This window comes from Tenrec ecaudatus, chromosome X, assembly GCF_050624435.1.
Source record: "Tenrec ecaudatus isolate mTenEca1 chromosome X, mTenEca1.hap1, whole genome shotgun sequence".
Taxonomy (NCBI): domain Eukaryota; kingdom Metazoa; phylum Chordata; class Mammalia; order Afrosoricida; family Tenrecidae; genus Tenrec; species Tenrec ecaudatus.
Window position 1 is genome coordinate 18082397 of NC_134548.1, and position 22761 is coordinate 18105157.

Here is a 22761-nt window from a genome sequence, read left to right on the forward strand (position 1 = left end):
TCATTGAAAGTACCTGACCAGGAGTGAGAAATAAGAATATTTAAACAACCTATCATTGAATCCATTCTAACACCTAAATGTCTTCAATTAATTGAGAGAAAGATCAAGGAAAAGGAAAAAAACAAGGAAAACAAAGTATTAAATGAATACAAGAAAAACAATATAAGAATAGACAAAAGTAATGAACAATCCAACACCCCTCTAAAACCAACCCCGCAAAAAATTCCCAAAAACAGAAATCAAGAAGAGTAATACTAAGATTTTCCTCATAACACATTAGAAGAGCAAAGGAGTAGAATTTAAACAACAGAATACAGATTTTGCAAGATTGAAGAGAAATCTCTCAATAGTAAATTATTAGTGGAATAATCAGAACAAAAGAATGAAAGTAAATGAAAACAACAACTAAGAATCATGTGGGAACACATTCAAGAGGATTAACTTACATGTGGCCAGATTTCCAAAACAGTAAGACATAAAAAACTCAAAATCGCCAAACATGTTAAAAGAATACTTCCTTAAAATCCTGAAAGATGAATGCAATGAACCACAAAGAAGAAAAACACCAAAAGAAAATCACCAAAGCAGGGACAAGGGAACAACAAGTGATCCAAATCAGTGCTGAGGAAGGACTAGGAAGCCTGGTACGGTGTCACCAAGGGTAATGTAAATGGGAGGAATTACTGAAACCCAAATGAAGGCTGAACATGATAGTGGGACAAGAGGCAAGTAAAAGGAAATAGAGCGGGGAGCAAATGCTTTGAGAATGATTGGGGCAGGGAATGTGTGGATGTGCTTTATACAACTGATGTATGTATATGTATGGATTGTGATAAGAGTTGTATGAGTCCCTAATAAAATGTAAAAAAAGAAAAGAGGGGAAAAAATGATTAGGGCAAAGACTGTACAGATGGGCTTTATACAATTGATGTATGAATATGTATGAACTGTGATAAGAGTTGTATGAGCCCCAATAAATTGTTAAAAAATAAAATAAACAGCAAAAAAAAAAGAATGACCTACGATGGAACATTCTTGGAATGAATTTGCTTTCATTCATCCTAGAAATATTTGACTATCAAATCTATATTTCTGTTTTTTATCATTAAATCAACCAGAATAAAAAAAAGGAAATAGAGGAAAGAGCTAGGAGACAAAGGGCATATATAGAGGTCTAAATGGAGGCATGTACATATGTAAATATATTTATATATGAGAATGTGGAAATATATGTGCATACATTTACAGGTTTAGTATTAAGTACTCACTCAATGCAAGAACATTCTGTTAAATTTGCATTCCATGATGGTCAGCTTCTCTACACGATCGCTGAAAACAAAGCGGGTGCATAAGCAAATGTGAAGAAAGCTGATGGTGCCCGGTTATCAAGAGATATAGCTAGCATCTGGGGTCTTAAAGGCTTGAAGGTAAACAAGCAGCCATCTAGCTCAGATGCAACAAAGCCCACATGGAAGAAGCACACCAGCCTGCATGATCACGAGATGCCAGAGGTATCAGTTTTGAAGCATCAAGGAACAAAAAAATCCTACCAATGTGAATGAGGGGGAGTACGGAGTGTGGACCCAAAGCCAATCTGTAGGTATTTGGACATCCCCTTAAGGAAGTGGCTTGGGGAGGAGACCAGCCAGTCGGGGTGAAACATACAACTTTCCTCTAGTTCCTAATTGCTTCCTCCCACCCCACTATCATGATCCCAACTCTACCTTACAAATCTGGCTAGACCAGAGGATATACACTGGTACAGATAGGAACTGGAAACACAGGAAATCCAGGGTGGATGATCCCTTCAGATCCAGTGGTGAGAGTGGAAATATCGGGAGGGTAGAAGGAGGTTGGGGTGGAAAGGGGGAACAGATTACAAGGATCTACATATAACTTCCTCCCTGGGGGACAGAAAACAAAAGTGGGTGAAGGGAGACGTTGGACAGTGTAAGAAATGACAAAATAATAATTTATAAATTATCAAGGGTTCATCAGGGAGGGAGGAGTGGGGAGGGAAGGGGGAAAATGAGGAGCTGATGCCATGGGCTTAAGTGGAGAGCAAATATTTTGAGAATGATGAGGGCAATGAATGTACAAATGTGCTTTACACAATTGATGTATGTATGGATTGTGATAAGAGTTGTGTGAGCCAATAATAAAATGATTTTTAAAAATTAATTAAATTGTAAAAAATCACCAAAGCATATCCTAATTAAACTTCCAAAACCAAAGAAATACTCCTGAAAAATATTTGAGAAAAACCAACAGTTACCAATGCAAGTTCTTTGGAATAACAACCAAAGGAATATGCAATAACCCAAAGTTAAAACACATGGCAATATCACTGAAGTACCAATCCTGGTAGAGAAGAATCAAAAGTAAAATGAATCTACAAGACTGACAATATAGAGAGACTCAATTTGTAATGGAGGACAACTTAAAAGCAAAAAGTAAGAATAGTAGTTACAGAAGTAAAACAAAAATTGGCAAAGCCAAGATGGAATGTATTGTTTTAAATTTGGAAAGCAATCAATAAATTTCAATACAAAAGATTTACTGAATCATAAAAATAAAAAATATCAATGACTTATTAAGCACAAAAAGATCAAAAATGAAACCTATGAGAAGCTCTATATCATTTAACGTATTGACTTCCATGACCACTTATTTCAGTCCAAGTAAATAAAAGCCTAGACAACTTTAATAAAAAGGAGAAGGGAGAAGAAGGAAAAGAAATGGCTTAGAAGATGGGCCCTGTTTGCCACAAGTTGAGAGAATATGTTTCATAAGAAAGGCGCCGCATAGATACACTGCATATGTGCTAGACCTCCCACACTACAAATTTGAGAAAGGAAAGAATATTGATGATATAAGGATAGACTCTAGGTTCTAGAGTTTAACCAGTAAAGCAAGCACTCCTGACCTTAACTTATTTGAAAGGATGGCTTCATAGATAGAAGGTAGTACCTCCTCCAAAACAGATTTTTTTCCCAAAGCTATGATATAATTTTTTTTTCACAGACAACCTTAGCACCTTCAAAGTACTTTGCATTACACTGAATGCATTTGTTAAATCTGCAATTCCATTCTTGGAAACATTTTTCAAACTCATCTATTTGGATTACTAACCACCTCACTCATTTTTTCACTCTTCTAAGTCAGCAAATCACTGCTTTCATTTCCTTCTGTATTCATGGAAACAAAAAGAAAGTTGCACAGTGTGATGTCAGGTGATTAAGGTGTATGGTGCATGAGAGGCATGCTGGGTTTTTTTTTTTGCCAAAAACTGGTACATTGAGATGGCTGCATGAGCAGGTGCTTTGTCGTGGTGGCAAAATGAATCCTGTGTCTGCCACAAATCAGACTCCCCCCCCACCGCCCCCCAACGCACTGGTACGCAAACTTTTCAGAACCTCTAAATAGAAAGCTTGATTAACAGTCTGACCTGGTGGAACTCACTAAAGTTGACATTTTCATCTATTCTGTAAGTTGACGGATATCCAGAACAAGGTTTGGTCATTAATTGACATTTCACCTGTTTTGAAATGAGAAAACTACTCATGTGCTTGAGATTTTCCTTTAACGGTGTCCTTGTCAGCTGTGTTGAACATCACAGCAGTTTCTCTAGCTTTCATAGCCAAATGCTGTGCTCTTAAATCAGCCATCACACAAAATACGAGGTTCAAGTGAAACTGCTTTTACAAAAAAATTCACTGTGACCAGAGAGAACCTTCCCAGGTGATGACACTGAGTGCACTAACTCAGAATTAATTGCTTGATGCACGCCTAGTTGGCAAAATGTGTACTACGAAAGCTGCACTCCACCCAGCACGATTCCGTTTTTTTTTTTGGGGGGGGGCGTACCACTTCATATGTCTTAACTGTTTCTAAGCTTGAGCTATGAAGCTGTTGTAAATTCCTCCAGCTGTTGAGGTTTACTAATATTACAAATCTAGGTGTAAGCACCATAGTATTGAATCATTTTGTTGGAATAACATTATGTGGCAGAGTTCTCTGGAAATTAACCGGAAAAATGAAAACTCTCAATTCATTTTTAATGCTTTTATTCAGCAATAAATTGGGATATGTTCCCCAAAGATAGTAAATGATAAACTAACCTTTTACCACTTAATTGAGATTCATCAACAAGTTAGAATTGTAGATATCTTCTAGTTTATACAAAAGATGTTTTCCAGTGAATATAAAGCAAATTTCTGAGGAGTAAATACTAAATTACTTCCAAATAGCATTAGAAAATCAGAATGCATTTTGATCAGCAAGTTTAATTGACTTGACCTGGGGGTTGTACTGTTGGGAACTAGAATTATATCTTGTGTCTCTGAAAATGTTATGTCTTTAACAGGAACCCTATGGTTATACATTGGGCTGTGATCCACTAACTCCACAGTTCAAAAGCACCTGTCCCTCTGAAGGAGAAAGACTTAGTCATAGAAACCCTGCCCTTTAGGTTCTTTCTGAGTCAGCATTAACTCAATGGTAGTCACTTTACTGGCATTACTAATTTATTTGTACATTTATTTTTTCTTTCAACATTTACATATTCATCTACTACCATGTTGAACTAGATGTGTATAGTCCAGTAAGGATACAACAGTCATTAATTTAGAATTAAATAAAATTACCAGAGGAATAGAGAAGGAAATGATTAATGCTGTTGGGAGACAGAAAAATCACCAAATTCCTTTTGATTCTTTTGTGCTGTGATATAGATATTTTCATCTAACTTGTCTTGAAGTTAATCCGGATAGGAAATAAATATTATGGCAGCTTATGGAAACCAAATATTTATATAGTCACTTGTTCATTCATGCAGTATGTACTTATTAAGCATCAACTATGTTATTTGTATGTTACTCTCGAAAGTAATAACTGTTCATGATTTGAAGCTATATTAACTCTTTCCAAACTAGGTATATTAACTCAGCTTTTCAAGTACAGCTAAATATATTACTTCAGGTTGTAGAGAGCAAAGTATATTAACTGAAGGAGTAAAAGCATAAATGAAATATATACATATATATAGTTTTACATACAGCCCTTAATTTATGCTCTGACAATATATCTTTGAGTGGGAATTATAAGTAAATCACTTATGACAGGAAAAGAAATGTAAATTTATTCTTCATGTATTTTTCATATAATAGACATTTTACATGAAATGTTTGATGTTTCCAATTGCTAGAAATAGTTTCTTTGCAAGATAATTGCTTGGCTCATTCATCGCTAAATAATTTATTTTCTAAAATAAGATTCATTAAAGCAAGCCTTTTAGGACTCACTCATATTTATAAATCACAACTGTTGTAAACCTAAACACCTGCTACATGATGCATTCAAATTAAGAACTCTGAATAAAATAGGATTGACATTGTAAAATATATGTGGTGCCAATGGTGAATATATGTATTTGTGTTTAGTGAGAATTTGCAATTGGTAAGAATATTATAAAAATGTTAAATATATTCTATCATTTCATTCTTATGTATGCCTTTGAGTGCACAAAAATTGAAAGAACTTTGCTCTAATTAAGATTAGTCTGACAGTTGACTCAGAATGGAGTCATGACTGGTTCCTGGTAGACACCTGCTGAGGACAGGCATGTGAATAAATGTGAACATACAGGACAAAAAAGGAAGTTAAATACATTCCATGTCCAACACCAATAGCAATGCTTAGTTTTCCCATGATCAGTTAATGAAAAGTACATGTATAGTAAAGAAACCTCTTATGTGGTTTTTTTTTTAAGTTTAGACAGTACCTCTGATCTGTGTAATCTTGGCCAAAAGCAAATGGCTGCTTCATTTACTTTTAAAAGTTGATGAAGAAAGCTGAAAGTGCCTGGCTACCAAAAGATAAAGTGTCTGGTGGTCTTAAAGGCTTGAAGGTAAACAAGAAGCAACAAAGCCCACATGGAGGAAGCACACCAGTTTGTGTGATCATGAGGTTTTGATGGGATCAGGTATCATGCATCAAAGAGCAAAAAAAAAATCATATCATTGTGAATGGGGAGGAGTGCAGTGTGGGGACCCAAAGCCCATCTGTAGGCAACTGGACAATCCCCTTTAGGAAGCGTCGTGGGGAGGAGATGAGCCAGTCAGGGTGCAGTGTAGCAACAATGAAACATACAACTTTCCTCTAGTTATTTAATGCTTTCTCCCCTCCAGTATCATAATCCCAATTCTACCTTACAAATCTGGCTAGACCAGAGGACATACACTGGTGCAGATAGAAACTGGAAACACAAGGAGTCCAGGACAGAGGAACCCCTCAGGACTAGTGGTGACAATGGCGATATTGGGAGGATGGGGGGAAGGTGGGGTAGAAAGGGGGAACTGATTACAAGAAACTACATATAACCTCTTTCCTGGAGGACAGACAACAGAAAAGTGGGTGAAGGGAGATAATTTGTAAATTATCAAGGGTTCATGAGGGAGGGTGATTGGAGAGAGAGCGGAGAAAAATGAGGAGCCGATACCAAGGGCTCGAGTAGAAAGCAAGTGTTTTGAAACTATGGCGACAAACATACAAATGTAGAAATTACACAATGGATGTATGTATGGATTGTGATAAAAGTTGTAAAATTTCCAATAAAATGATTTTTTTAAAAGGTTGTAGACAAAAGAGTATGCTTTATTTATATATGTATTTATAAACATTAAGGGCTTTTACAGCTCTTGTAACACTCCGTGCATCAATTTTATCAAGCATATTTGTACATATGTTGCCATCATTATTTTCTAGACATTTATCTTCTATTGAGACCTTGGTGTCAGCTCCTCTCCCCCTCCCCTACCCACCCCCACGGCCCCTTGATAAATTATAAATTATTATTTTCATATCTTACACTGACCAGTGTCTCCCGTTCCCCACTGTTTCTGTTGTTTGTCCCCCTGGGGAGCGTGCAGTTATGTGTTGATGATCACGATTGGTTCCCCCTTCCTCACCTCCTCTCCCCACTTTTCTCCTGCCTTCCTGGTATCACTACTCACATTCCGCTTCCTGGATTCCATGTGTCATGTGCTCTTACGTCTTATCTGTATCTGTGCACCTGCTTTGGTCTAGCCCACAGTGAAAGGCAGTACTAGGGTCATGAGAGTGGGGGATGAGGAAGCCTCAAGGAACCAGAGGAGTGTTGTGTTTCATCAGTGCTTTACTGTACCCTGATTGACTCATCCCTTCCCTGTGACCCCGCTGTGAGGCAATGTCTCATTGCCTACAGATGGCCTTTGGGTCTCTGCTCCTACTCCCCTAGTTCTCATTAATCTGGTTTTTTGTTTGTTTCTTGGGGACCTTCTGATACCTGTTACCCGGTCCTGTCAGCACCTCATGATCACACAGACTGGTGTGCTTCGTCCATGTGGGCTTGTTGCCTCTCTGCTAGATGGCTGCTTGTTTAACTTCAAGTCTTTAAGCCCTCAGATGTTATATATCTGTTGATAGCCGGGCACGATCAGCTTTTTTCACCACATTTGCTTATGTAGCCATTTGCTTCAGCAATTGTGCCGGGAGGGTTAGTATCACAGAATGTCAGGTCATTAGAACAAAGTATTCTTGCATTGAGGAAAGGCACAAGCAGAAGCCCGAAGTCCATTCACAACCTCATTGCATTGCCATATAAATATATGTACACAGGCCAATACTTCTATTTTGATGAACTAATGTATTTACATATGTACACATGTATACTCTATCCATAGCTTTATTTCCTAGTTCACTCCTGTTTCCTTTCACCTTCCTGCCCCATCATCATGCTTACCACTTAGTAATTCCTCTCAGTTATACTGCTGTTGCTCCAACACCTCCTAGGATCTCTACATCCTCCTCATTGTTGATTTTAATTCCCTAGTTGTTACCATGTCTATGGAGTTGTTTTTCACCACTCTCTTCCCCTTTAGTCACACACACAGATCTTCTTTCATGAAAGAAATAGCATAAAGTTATTAGCAGTGGTTTATTATGAGCTACTTGTAATTGATAATTGTAAGGATAAAAATTAACTTGAGAGGCCAATTAATCCATCCTTTTTATTAAAATAGAACCACATAGACATTGTTACATATGGATGCATATCTAATCTGTTTTTATATTCCAATGAAAAAATATGATTCTGGAATATCAGTGTAACTAATTGTATGTTAACTAGGACAAGTTGTAAGAATTTGTTTTAACATTCTTTGCTACGTGTCTTTTCTATTTTATTTTCATTGCGTTCCTCTGTCTTCCCCATTTTCACTTTTATACCACACTGTGTATTGCTTTAGTAGGTTTGCAAGTCAGAAGGCCTTTTTAGAATAGTATTCCAGCTTGTGTCTAGTAGATTTTTCAATTTCCTAAATTTTACACTTGATCTTAGCCAAAAGGCCGAGAAGCGATGAATTTCCTAAATTTTAATCAACCATTCCTTAGCTCAAAAAAAAAAACATGTAAGCAATATCACAAGATGCTGACTATGGACTATTGAGTAATTATTTTACTTAATTTAATATCTTTTGTATCTGTCCCTCACAACAGAATTCAATTATGTTTGAAATAAAAGGCATATATATATGGCTTTTCATCCAACTCTTATATAACTTAGAGCAGGGGTCCTCAAATATTTTAAACAGGGGGCCAGTTCCCTGTCCCTCAGACCCGTTGGAGGTCCGGACTATAGTTAACAAAAACTATGAACAAATTCTTATGCACACTGCACATATCTTATTTTAAAGTAAAAAAATAAATGGAGCAAAAACATCCAGCAGGTGGATAAATATCCTCGGCAGGCCACATGTGGCCCACGGGCTTTAGTTTGAGGACATCTGCCTTAGAGTATCTAAACAAACCTCAGGAAACTTTGTAGCTATAATAGCATGAGAATTTTAAAAACAACAAGGGATATTTAGAGAAGACTATATAGACTTTTATACTTTTTTGGACTATATATTTATACATAAGATTTTTACCTTATCAATTTTTAGAGATGGGAATTGAAAGGGATACAAAACAATGTAAAATTTTGGTTTTAGTAAGTAGACAAGGCATGCAAATGTAAAATTCTGCGTTAAAATATAAGGAAATACTTGATTTTGTTCTGAAATGAGAAAGACTGCAAGGTTATTACACAGGTTAAAAGGAAAAATCAATATTGATTGGATAGAATCTTGAGACCAGCTGGAGTTTTAGAACCTTTAGCTTAAAATGAAAACAAAGCCAGAGCAATAAAAAAAATTACCCTATCTTTTTAAAGAAATGAATATTGGGTGATGGTTTTTACCAGGACTTGGTACCAGTTCATTCTAGTTCAACCTCCTACAGCGAATTTGTATTTCCCCACCCCAAATATACTAATTCAGAATCTAGATTCCCACAAGCTACCCAGCCCATCTGTGTACATAATACTCACATGAGGATCTTGGGAAAATGATTCTGAATCGATGTATCTGGGGTGGAAATGCAAATTTTCATCAGGGGATTGAAGTACAATGAACAAATTTGAAGCTCTGGTATTACCTTAGGCATAAGTTCACCGATCTACTTAAAACATATTCTGTTGACTTTATATGTTGAAAAATTTCACAACATAATTACATTCCAACTTGCAGTGGGTGCTTAAAATTGCTTTTTAATATCCATAATATTCTGGATTTAAATTATCATTGCTCACCCCTAATAATGTATTGGATAGTCATAGGATCACATGGTTACAGGAGACTTTAGAAATGATCTAGGTAAAATGTACTTTGTGCACAAATACAGAATTTTATGTGCCTAGAGTAATGGAATAAGGGCAACAGCACACAACATGGTGACATAGAAGAATTATGAAGTATGGTCTATTTCAGAATCTCAAAGCTTGAACATTCATTTTCTAACATTCAGAAGTTTAATATGGCTATTATATTTTCTTCAAAAAGAATTAAGGAAAGGAGGTCTTCCAAGGAAGTGAGGGAGGCAAAGAAATGACAGCAGTCTTGGGCAAGCACATGTAGTTTGAAACATTGTTTTGGTTTTGTTTTATCACGATATTCAATGTATTTTAAAATCGAAAAGATTATTAAACACACGAGAAGTTACTTTACTTCACAAGAGAGCAGAGTTACCAAAGTTTGACTGAAACAGTTTTAAGTGATTGATAATCTAAGTCAGAAAAATCAGAGCGAAGAATAAACTGTTCGTTTTTCTTTCAATCCCTCCATCATTTTCTCCTAAGTGGTCATATTAATTACAAAAATGTCGACATACTTAAGACTGATCATATGACCCTTATGCACTGTGTGGTTGGTACAAATGATTAATACTTCAGGAGAAAGGCATGATAATCTCCTTCCCCCAAATCAGCCACTAAAAACCCTATGGAGTGTCGTTCTTAAGGTTCTTAAGGTTGTCATGAGTCAGCATCCACCGGAGCAGCAGATTAAGGGAAACTAATGTCGAGTTCTTGAGCAGTCTTGTAGAAGGGATTATGCCATGATGTTAAGGAATGGAGAAGTATGAATTAGGAAGGTTTTGACAAAAGCATTAAGAAAATGTTTCTCATGGTAGGTATTGACAGGAAATAATGAACTTTCCTTTGGAGCAAAAACTGCATATTTGACAAAAGGGATTGTTTCTAATTATTAAAAAGAAACATGTGGGTGACTTGTGAATACTTCTAAATAATTTTAGTGTGTCTTTAATTTTAAATGTTCAAAATATTTTAATTTGCCTTCTGGTTTTTATTATAAATAAATTTTTATTTAAATTATTTTTTCTGATCAAATGCTTGAGATGTCTAATATTACATGTACATAAATCAAACCTATTGCCATCAAGTCAATTCTCACTCATAGGGAACCTATTTAGAGTTTTCTAGATTGCAAGTTTTTATGGGAGCACAAAGCCTCATCTTTCTTCCACAGAGTTACTGGTGGGTTTGAACCATTAACCTTGTGGTTAGCAGTCTAACACTTCCCCAACAGTGCCACCAGGGCTCCAATATTATATAGAGAGACAGCTAATTTAAATTAATCTTTTATGCAGGCAATGATTGTAGAATGAAAGATTCATTACAAAGTAATTTTTTAGGTCCTTCCCTAATAGGTTGAGTTTCTGTAAGAAACTTTTAACAGGAGAAAAGACCTGGATATCTATCTACTGCCATCAAGATGTTAACCTAGAAAACCCTATGGGGCAATCCTGCCCTGTCACACAGGATTGCTATGGGTTGGAATAAACCTGATGGCACTTAGTAAGAAGAAACTATTATAAATTGCTTGTAAGCAAATATTTCTTCATTACATTATTAATAACAAAAATGAAAACATTGTACTTCAGGGAAAATTCTTCTGGAAAAAAATTCGAACTATTCAGAAGTATCATTTATATTTAGTTGATATAATTATGAATTGCTTTTGTCATTAGTAAATATCTTTAACAAACTTATAAAATGTTCCTTATAATGTAATGACAAGCTGTATATAATCTCCCAGATGTCTCATAGATAATCAATCATCAGATGCTATCAGAATCTGAACAGGATGCTATTTTATTTTCAATAGCTTAAACTTTTATCTTGAGAGAGGAATACTGAAATTCAAATTAAGACATGAATTCCAGATTAAATATACTGTATTTAGGGGGAGGGCAGAGTATAATTCCAACAAAAGGAGTACTCATGAAATTTTTAGTGAAGGTATTTCAAATCATTAGTGGCAACATAGGGGATAGTAAGTAATATTTCCTTCATGAAAATCAACAGCAGACTGGTCTCAAGAAGGTAGAAGGTAAATAGATCCCAAATGTGTCCCACCTTTTCAAACTGCTGTCACCGCTGACATCAGCCACCACCTCTCCACTTGGTATACATCTCCTTTACATCCCAATGTTCTGCAACTCACTACAGTTGGCCATTCAGAACTCACAACATAAAGGAAAATGACACTTCATCTTATGGATGCTGGTGGTTCTCAAATCATAATTCAGACATCTGTCATGGGGATCCTCCTTATCCTCACGGTTGTGGAAGCTAGAAAATTAGGTCTAAGAACAGAAGGGTCTTGAAGAGAAAGGCAGACCAGATGCAGGATCTGAAGGATGAGCTCTATTCTTGCTGGCAGTGAGATCCCCTTTCCTGCCTCTCAGAGGGTTCCTTTTATACTCAGCTGGATGACAATTACTTATAGGGGAATCTACCAGTAACTTCCCCTACCTTCTATTTTAAAAAATATTGGGACATAATCCAAATATCATACAATTCACTAATTCAATCATATCAAGAAGAGTTATACGGCCATTACCACAATCCACTGTAGAACATTTTCTTCTTTCTTGTACTCCTTGTTATTTTAGTGCCTCATCTCCTAGTGTCCCCTGCCATACCCACAAGTAACCATTGATCTAGTTACTGTCTCTGTAGAGCGGTGGTTCTCAGCCTTCCTAATGCCGCCGCACTTTCATAGTTCCTCATGTTGTGGTGACCCCTCCAACCATAAAATTGTTTTCGTTGCTACTTCATCAGTGTAATTTTGCTACTGTCATTAATGTAACGACCCCTGTGAAAGGGCCATTTGACCCCAAAGGGGTCACGACCTACAGGTTGCGAACTGCTGCTATAGATTCACCCAATTTGGATTTCACATAGTGAAAATCATGCAGAAACAAAACACAATGAAACAAAAAAAAAGCTAACAACAAAACAAAATATTGAAAAAACTCAGTTCAAAACAGAAAATATTAAAAACTAGAAAAAATTAAAAGGGGCTAAATAGGAGATCAACTAATAAGGTATTAAATTTTAAAATAACTACATCTGCTGTCATCTCCTTTCCAATGCAGTCTCTCCAATAGCAAAGCTAGTCACATCCCTGATCGATAGTCATAGGGCATTCAGCAGAGGCTTAATCCGCCTGTACTTCCCCTTGACTTTGTTTTTAACTGATAAAGTTTTTAAGTGGGTTGAAAGGGGGACCAAATCAGGTATTACATTTTAACCTGGCTACACTGACTCTAATCGTCTTTGTAATACTCTTGGATACAAGGGTATTCATATCACTTGACTATGGTCAGAGGGCAATCCCTATTATTGAAAGTTTGGCCTCATCACCAACTCCCATTGTTTGTGTAAATTGTGTCCAGTCATTTAAGAGTTTAATCTGTCCAAGTCAGTAATTCTCATTGCAGGTCATAGCCACCTACACTGACAATCTTCCTTTCTCAGGTGTGTTTTATTTATATTCCCCCAACTTCTTGCCCTGACCCATTCAGGAAAAGATCATTTGGTGGGAGTTAAAGAGATTGCCTAGAAGAGCCACATTAAATAATTCACTGGAGAGTGTCAAAATGTTAACAAACTCCATTTTTCTCATGAACGTTTTGAAACCTCCTAAAAAAATCACATAAATGGGCATTTAATCTGTATGCACCCAAAACATCCTCTTCCTCCTTTTTTCTCACTAAGTCCTCTCTTTCTATAATTATCAATATTTCAAACCCTGAATTTCATAGTCAGAAGTCCCCAATGGTTGGTGGCTTAATATAGCTAAATACACTGTATGATTATGTTTTCAAACTTCCCATGTACTTTATTTTCCATTTCAATTGTTGTCACCACCCTTTTAACATGAGAGAAATATGACTGTGGCAGAATGTGGTGGAAGCATCCTGCATAGGTGATTTGCAGTCTCACTCAGAACATGAGTCTAAGCTCTGAGCTCTTTAAGGAAATAACAATCTTCCTCTTATTCAGTATCACAAACTGTAAAGGGAGTATAAATTAAACTTTGTCTCTAGGTTCAACCAAGATCTAACATTCTTTGCATTTTATGATTTTCTTTAAAATGAGGATATCTTTAATTTTAAACATGATGGCAAAACACTTGCTTTATGTGGTTAAATCAAGATGACCCATCGATCAGGATCAGATTAACCATCCTTTCTCGGGGTGGTGTTACAACTCACACTGGTGCTATAAATCTTTATTGTACCTTAATAAATCTTCCCATCTTCTCCTAAGGTTTACTAGAGATGATCCTATGATTTTTTTCTTATTAGAAAATGGTAAAAAGTTTTATTACAGCTTTATTACATTTATATTAATGAATGTAATATCACAGAAATAATATATAAAGTTATATTATTTAGTGTGAATATTATAACTAAACTTTGAAAACAGAGGCTAAGAAAGAGAATTATCTTGTGCTTTTTAATTTTAATGTTAGGTTATAATTATCTTGCTCACTTAAGTGAAACAGCATTTTCCTGGGATATAGATTCATGATTGTGTGTATATATCTACACACAAACAATTGTTGATAATCTCACAAATAAATGAACTTTCAAACAGAAAGAAACAAAGTAGAAATGTTCATGAATCCTTATACTCTTGCTGCCTAGGGTGACAGCATTCCAAAATATAATGCCCATGTTCTTATCTGGCTATAGTATATAACATGTTTTATTATTATTATTTTTTTGAAATGACATCTCTCCAAACGGACTATGGATTTCTCTAAGCCAGTGGTTCTCAACCTTCCTAATGCTGTGACCCTTTCAGACAGTTCCTCATGTTGTGGTGTCCGCCAACCATAAAAGTATTTTCGTTGCTACTTCCTCACTGTCATTTTGCTAATGTTATGAATCAGGCGACCCCTATGAAAGGGTCATTCTCCCCCCAAAGTGATCATGACCCACAGGTTGAGAAGCGCTGCTCTAAGCTAAGAATCCCCTATTTGTAACTCTCACAGTAGCCTCGCTGCCTGTACATAGTAAAGTTTTCAATAAATATTTTATTGAATGTATAAAATATTGACCTAAGGTTCATCCCCGCCTCCTTTTATTTTACAGAATTATGGCTTGGAAACAGAAAATCTTAAAACCCTCTCTCACAAGTTGAATGCATCTGCCAAAAATCTACAGAATTTTATAACAGGAAGGAGAAGGAGTGGCCATTATGATGGGAGGACCAGCAGAAAATTGCCAAATGACTTTCTGACCTCTGTTGTCGATCTGATTGGAGCAGCTAAGAGTCTTCTTGCCTGGCTGGACAGGTAAAAATATTTACATGTCTCATAGACACTCTTTGTATTCTTTAATATTTTCCTGTAAAAGGATGTATTACAGGAGTAATACATAATAAATGACTAATGCTGCTTCACTATAATACAGGTTGAAATCAAACAGATATTTTTCTTTTGTAAAATTTTATATTCAACCAAGCAGCCAATTAATAATTACTCTCTGATAATTGCAAAATTCCCTCTTTTTTTATAGGTTATTATTTAGCTGCTTGTTCACACCATGCCTTACAGGTCTCTTTGCTCTTGCTTTAGTTATTCTTTCTTATTATTTACATTATATAGTTTCTCTAGATATTATGAACCTTTAGAAAATTTTCAATTTTGTTAATTTCTATTTGTCTTGGGACATATTAAAAGACAAACAAAAACTAAGCATGTTCCCACGGAGTCCATCCTGACCTATAGTGACCTTGTAGACATTAGAACTTCATAGAGGCTGTAAAGCTTTATGGAATGAGGCTGCTAAATCTCCTCCCCCCACCCCCCGAGCGGCTAGTGGATTTAAAGTGCTGACTTTTCACTTAGTAGCCAAGAGCTTAACTACTCCACCACCAGAGCTACCCTTAGGATATATAAAATAATACAAAATTTTCACACAGTTTTATAAAATATATTATGTTGAAATTGTGCATGTGGAAGGGATGGTTTCAAAAATTTTGTGGAAAACATAAAGTAGTAGAATTTTTCTGTTAACTTCAAACGAACCATTTTATTGCGAATTAGGTAAAGGTGTACAGAGCAGATCATCTCTTACTTTCGACAGTCCATATACATTTTGTTTTGTCTCAATATCATTGAATCCCCAATATGTAATATCACTTATCCCACTTCTACTCATTATCTGTTTTTTTTATGCTTTCATTTAAATCTTTAATGAACCCCCCCCTCGTTATCTGTTTTATTCTTCCTCCTTTCCTATCACTTTTAAACATATTCCTTTGGAAAATTATACCCTTTTGAGCTCAAATGGTTGATTCTTTCTAAGATGTGCATGCATCCATAGTGCTATTTTCCCCTTATAGAACTGCCCTTTTTAAAATCAACATGCGCCAGTTAGTTCCAGACCTAAAGTGTGACTAAGTACCATTGTGTTGATAGCCTCCCAATCTCTATCTGGCCCAGTCACCCTGTCTTTTTTATGATTTTGGATTTTACTCCACACATTTTTCTCCCCATGTATCCAAAACCTTCTAATATGATCTTTTCTTTTTAGAACAATTGGTAGTGGTAGTCCAGCACTAGCTTCTGGGGTCAAGGTTATGGAGACTGATGTTCAAGTGGCTTATTAGTCCACTGGACTAATTGTTTTCATGTGTTTTGATTTCTATCACTCTTCTATCAACTGGACTAAAAAAGGCCATTAGTTGTATCTTAGATGGCCTGTTGTGAGTTTTTTAAAAATCATTTTGGGAGCTCTTGCAGCTCTTAAAACAATCCATACATACATCCCTTGTATCAAGCACATTTGAACATATGTTGCCATCCTCATTTTCAAAAAATTTTCTTTCTACTTGAGCCCTTGGTATCAGCTCATTTCCTCTCCTCCCTCATGAACCCTAGATAATTTTTTTTCATGCGTTACCCCAACCACTGTCTCCCTTTACCCACTTTTCTGTTGCCCATCCCCTCTGGAAGAGGGTTGTATGTAGATCATTGTGATCGGTTCCCCCTTTCTTCCCCCACCTTCCCACACCCTCCTGGTATCGCCACTCTCATTATTTGCCCTGAGGGATTTATCTGTCCTGGATTCCCTCAGTTGTGAGCTCTTATCTGTACTAGTGTAAATACTGTGGTCTAGCCAGATATTTAAGGTAGAACTGGGGTCATGATAGTGGCAGGGGGTGGGGAGGCTGGGGAGGAATCACTAAATAACAAAAGTAAAGTTGTATGTTTCATTGGTGCTATACTGCACTCTGACTGGCTCTTCTCTTCCTTGTGATCCTACTGTAAAGTGATGTCCTATTGTCTACATATGGGCTTTGGTTCTCCACTCCATTCTCCCCTTCATTCACATTGATAGGATTTTTTGTTCTGGGATTTTCGAGGCCTGATTGCTGATCCCATCAATACCGCATGAGCACACGGGCTGGTGTGCTTCTTCCATGTGGATTTTGTTGCTTCTCATTTAGTTTGCTGCTTGTTTATCTTCAAGCCTTTCTTTACCACATTTGCAAGATCTTGTCGGGAAAGTGAGCATCACACAAAAATAGACTGAAACTAAAAGATGAAAAAAAACAAGCTAATGACAATCAGAAAAGAACAAGAGTGGCTTCTTATAAAATAGACTTTAAGACACAAACCACCGTAAGAGACAAAGAAGGGCGTTGAATAATGAAAAGAGGATAAAACCATGATAAATATCGATGAAATATCTCAAATGACATAACTCAACCTCTAGAAGAATAGAAATAGGTAACTTGCAATAACAGCAGGATACTTCAATATAACACTTTCAATGATGGACAGAACAGGTAGAAAGAAACTTAACAGAGACATAGAAGATCAAACAACACAGTCAGTCAATTTGACCTCATAAACATATATAGAACACTCCACCAAACAATAATACACTATACATTATTTTCCAGGACACATGGAAGATTCTCAAGAATAGCCCAAAAAGCAAGCCTCAATACATTTATAAACATGAAAATATTGGAGATAATCTTTTCATGTCACGCCCTATACAATTAGAAACCACTAATAGAAAGATCAAAGTAAACTTTAAATACATGGAAATTGAATAGCACCCTTCTGGGTAATACAGCAATTTTTTTAAACGAGAATTTAAAAATTTTGTAGATCAAATTACAGTGAAAATGACATACTAAAACCTTAGGCACGTAGCAAAAGAAGGGAAAAGAGGGAAATTTACAACATTAAATGCATGTATAATGAAAAAAACAAAATCAACACCTTAACCCAACATATCCAACCATTAGGATAAATGCATCAAAGGAAGGCTTCACAACTGGAGGAACACAACAATAAAAGCAAAAATAATGTTAACCGGAGAATAGTGGAAAAAATCAACAAGAAGTTGATTTTTGAAAGGATTAATAAAATCAACAAATTACTGACAAAGCTACAAAAGAAAATAAGATACAAATAACATTAGTAAGGAATAAAATTAGCACTGTACAAGCAATCAATAGCCTTTTAAAAGCCTCCTTGTATAATTATATTTATATGTAATAGACTATGCTATAATGATTAACAATAATTTTTAAGTATTCTTTCTGTCATACCAAACCAAAAACCAAAATCACTGCCATCGAGTTGATGCTGACTCGGAGTGACCTTCTAGGACAGGGTAGGATCTGCTCTTGTAAGCTTCCAAGATGTAATTCTTTTTTTTTTTAATTAAAAAACTTTTATTGCTAACTGAATAGACAATTTATAGAGCAGATCAGTTCTCCATTAAAAAATTCATATACTTTAAAATTTTCAATCCTCACGATGTACCATCACTTATCGCACTTCCTCCCTGTTTCCTGTGTCCACTTTTTATTCTTCCGAACTTTGTCCTTGGGTAAATGCGGCCCCTTGCTCTCAAATGGTTGATTATTCGGAGGTATGTGTACCTCTCAAGGGTACTGTTCTCCTTAAAAACCTGACTGACTGTTGCTGGGCTGAAAATTAAGCCGTGGGGCTAAATCCATTCCCTGACCGGAAGTAGATTTTCAGGTCCTTCTTCTTAGTCAGTCATAGTCTGGAAGCTCTGCTAAAACCTATTCACCAGAGGTGACCATGCTGGTATTTGAAATAGAAGTGGCACGGTTTCTGGCATCATACCAAGACCTGTCACCGAAGTTAGACAGACTGGTGGCTGTTCTCCTAAATGACCACTTGAAATGTAATGAGGCATGATGCATTTGTGATAGTTATACAATATTCAGTGAAAATATCTTGCACAGAAAAAAGATGCACACATAGATATTTGGGAAGTTAAAATGCAATTGAGATTTAAAGTCATAGGTATGTTACCCTGGCCTTTAGAGAGTTTTAGAATTAATTCCTCATATTTTGCTCTATTTTCTATAAAACTTATTACTTTCTAATACAGTATATAGTAAAATTCAATTTCATTAATTGTTTGTATCCATGAACCTCATCTGTCCCCAAAACAAATCTTTCATTATGTTTTCTTTATCTTATGTAAGGGGTCTGTTTTTTTTAATTGTTTGCTTTTGAAGAACTTATTGCTTAAATGCTTAATTATAAAAGTTCCATGGGAATGGTGCTGACTAAAATTCTTATATGTTTGTCAGTATAGTTTGGCTTTACTGATGGCGATTAAAAATAGCCACTGCCATAAAATATGGCCAAGAATTTAGCATTTAACCTAGGCTTATTTCATTGGGATGAAGTACCATATAATGCTTTACTGAAGAATTTTTTTAAATTTAAAGATGGTTATTTTGATACTAAATAACTGGTTTTATTTTTAATAGCATAAGTAAATGATTTTGGCTTTAAAAAACTTATTACATTTTGGAGATAACTTGGATGCACAGCAATAAGATTTAAGCTTATTAGATTTTTCATTTTATGGATGACACAGGAAAGAAAGAAAATATAGACAAAATATCACTAGTTTTATATACTGAATTTGATGCTTTATTTATATGAACTCACTGAACCTTCACACAACCTTATCTTTATCCTTATTTCACATATGAGAAATTAAGCTAATTGTCTGAAGTTAATTTTCCAGTGTGGACATTATATTTCGAATCTAATTTTGTATGACACCAAAGCCCATGTTGTTTTTTCTTTCTCATGCTGTCTCCTTTTGAAAGCTAATTCGTAAGGATTTTAGGAAGTGATTTTCAGGAAAACAGCATTTAAATATTTATAATTTAATGTTTATCTTTAATGCTAAGTAACAAGAAACAAGTTTTCCTGGTTTTAACCTTTGTTGTTTGGTGTCGTTGAGTTGATTCTCACTGTGCACAACAGAATGAAGCCCTACCTAGTCCTGTGCCAACCTCCCAATAGTTAAGTTGGAGCCCATTGTTACAGCCACTATGTCAATCCACCGCCTTGAGGGTCTTCCTCTTTTTCACTGTCCCTCTCATCTACCTTTTCCAGGAACAGGTCCTTCCTGATAACATGTCCAAAGCATGCATTCTGACTATATCTTCTATGGTATCTTCATTCTTCTGGCAGTCTGTAGTCTAGTCAAGATTTTTCTCCCACACTGTAATTCATATATATCAATTCCTCTTAGGTCTTCTTTATTCATTGTCCAGCTTTTGCACACGTATTAGATGATTTGAAAGTACCATGAGTTGGTCAGGCACCAAATCTTAATATAAAATTTTATTTATAGAAAAGCATTTTTCCCTGTAGGAAAAAGATCTTATTTTCTCTCATTTTAGCTTTACCTATAATCTTATTGTTTACAAATACTTTTCAAGACCATGCTTTTTTGATTAACTTAATGAAATACCAGTATCATTGAAACTCTTTTTAATGTTTAAGATAGAATTGGTATTGTAGGGGGAAATGTTTAATACCCATAAACATTGCCAATTTCAATGGAGCATTAATTTAAATGATATTTTCATATACCAGCTCTTTATCTTTTGACTAAGATAAAATCTAAGCCAAACAAAATTCCTCTCTTCCTCCCATTTTAAATATTGACTTGGCTGTAAATGCAGAGTTTGCCAGAGGGAATGCCTCAGAGAGGAATCACAGTTGGTAGCTTTACCGTGCACTTTCAATGTGTGGTTAGTTGTCTATTTTTAACCTACATCCTGCTGTTTTTCACACCTCATCTTTCTTGCAGTTTTCTATGGCTTTGCCAAATCAATCTGCTTGAGGGTTTACAGATCACTGTATGTATGTCTTGCATTGTGCAGTAGATTTAATGAAAATATTCAAAATGAGTATAAAATTTGTTGCCTCATATAAGAGAAGATTTTAACTAATGCCCTCTTCCATGATTGGAAACTCTTAATTCTATATCAGGAAAAAAAGACCCCTGAGAGATTGAATTGAAAAACCCCAGAAACAACAGTGACAACCAAAAGCCCCAGCGAGTGTGGCTCACATTGATTTTGTCTTATTTTCTCTGACCTACTCATTGCTCTCACTTGGCTTGGCACCTTGGGTTCTAGAGCAGAGCAGTGTTGATAAGGCTGCCACTGTTCAGTAGACTTTTCTTGAGGCTATAGTTATGGTATTATACATTTTCCTCATTGGTGCATCTAATTGATTAAAGATTTCTGAATGATGAATTATAACGCTTTTATTTGAAAAGGATGTACAGCGGTTAATTACTTACAGATCATGGACCGTTGCCCTAAAAGAATAAGCATTGTATTAACCATGTGATGATTTAAGGATAATTGCCTATTATATACAATTTAAATAAAATAATTCTCATAATTGCTACATATTGATGAGCCAAAGATTTGATTTTTTTTCTTTCTATATTGAAAACCTTTCCTTCCATGAATTTTATTTCCTTTAGAGTCACTGGATTCTTTTTGAAAAAAAGTAGCCCAAGTTCAAAACTTTTTTTGAAGTTTAAAAAAAATTGGTTTGTTTTTTTAGCTGATCATATTCAGTTACTTCAGAGAGATTCAATGCTTTATCTCATCAATGAGCATTATGTCATGGCTGAGTCACCATCTTTTGGAATCTACAATGATGAGCCATTTCAGGATTTGTTTATCCTTATATATCAGCATTTCCAGGTTTAAATGGAGCCCTGGTGATATAATGGTATGCAGTTGTCTTCCAACCCCAAGGCCTGCAGTTTAAAGACACAAACCTCTCCACGGGAGAATGATGTGGCAGTCGACATCCATAAAGATACACAATCTCAGAAACCCTTTTTAGGGTCTCTTTGAGTCAGAATTGCCTCAATGGCAAAGGTTTTGGTTTGTTAATCTGGTATCTTATGTGGAACTGAGTGAAAGGTGATTGAGTTGCTGAGGATTCTAGAGGGGAGGCAAATTCATTTCTAGTAAGTTGCCTAAAGAGATCTCAAAAAGGAAATCTAAATTGACAAGGTTTCAGCAAATTGACTAAAATTTCACTTTCATCTTGTTTGTATTAAGTTTTGTTTTCTTTTCCGTACATTTAAAGTTTGACCTCACCAAAACCTGATTGGAGTTCACAAGTAGGTAACTGGCATTTAGGAGTATAGGAGTCCCATACGCTAGAAGTATTGTACAGCCACCGAGTTTTCCTTTAATACAAAAAGACTGCTGTTTTCAGTGTATGTATACATAAACATAAATGTACATATAAACGCTATACATGTGAAGGCTTCAAAAAGTTTGCTCAAGAATTCCATTATATCTCTCCCGTTTTCCATTAATATTTTGAAGCCCCCTAATATTTACTATTTTTCCACCAAGTTATTCCATGAAAGATATGAACTCACATATATAATAGATCTAGTACTTGGCAAGTTCATAGAGGCAGACTATTAGTATTGAAGCGTGGCTTAACAAATGTCCACTCATATGTCCTAGATTGGAGTAGCAGCCTACCACTTATTAGTTACATGGATTTCTGTCCATCACTTACCCTTCTCTTCCTTACGTTTCTCATGTCAAACCAGTCATTACTAACATTAAATTATTTATTATATTTAAAGCACTTAGATCAGTGGTTGGAATATAGTAAATCCCCAGTAAGTGCTAGCTATGGTTATTTTAAACAAATAAGCAAACCCACTGCA

At 35.7% G+C, this 22761-nt stretch overlaps 1 protein-coding gene across 4 annotated transcripts in view; it reads left to right on the top strand.

The window, feature by feature from the left end:
* CNKSR2 (connector enhancer of kinase suppressor of Ras 2) overlaps window positions 1-22761 on the top strand; it is a 296606-nt gene that overhangs the window by 59809 nt on the left and 214036 nt on the right. For all 4 annotated transcript variants that reach the window (XM_075539028.1, XM_075539029.1, XM_075539030.1 and 1 more), the window contains exon 3: window positions 14824-15026. In XM_075539028.1, the coding sequence (XP_075395143.1) occupies window positions 14824-15026 (203 nt within the window). The remainder of the gene's footprint in view (window positions 1-14823; window positions 15027-22761) is intronic.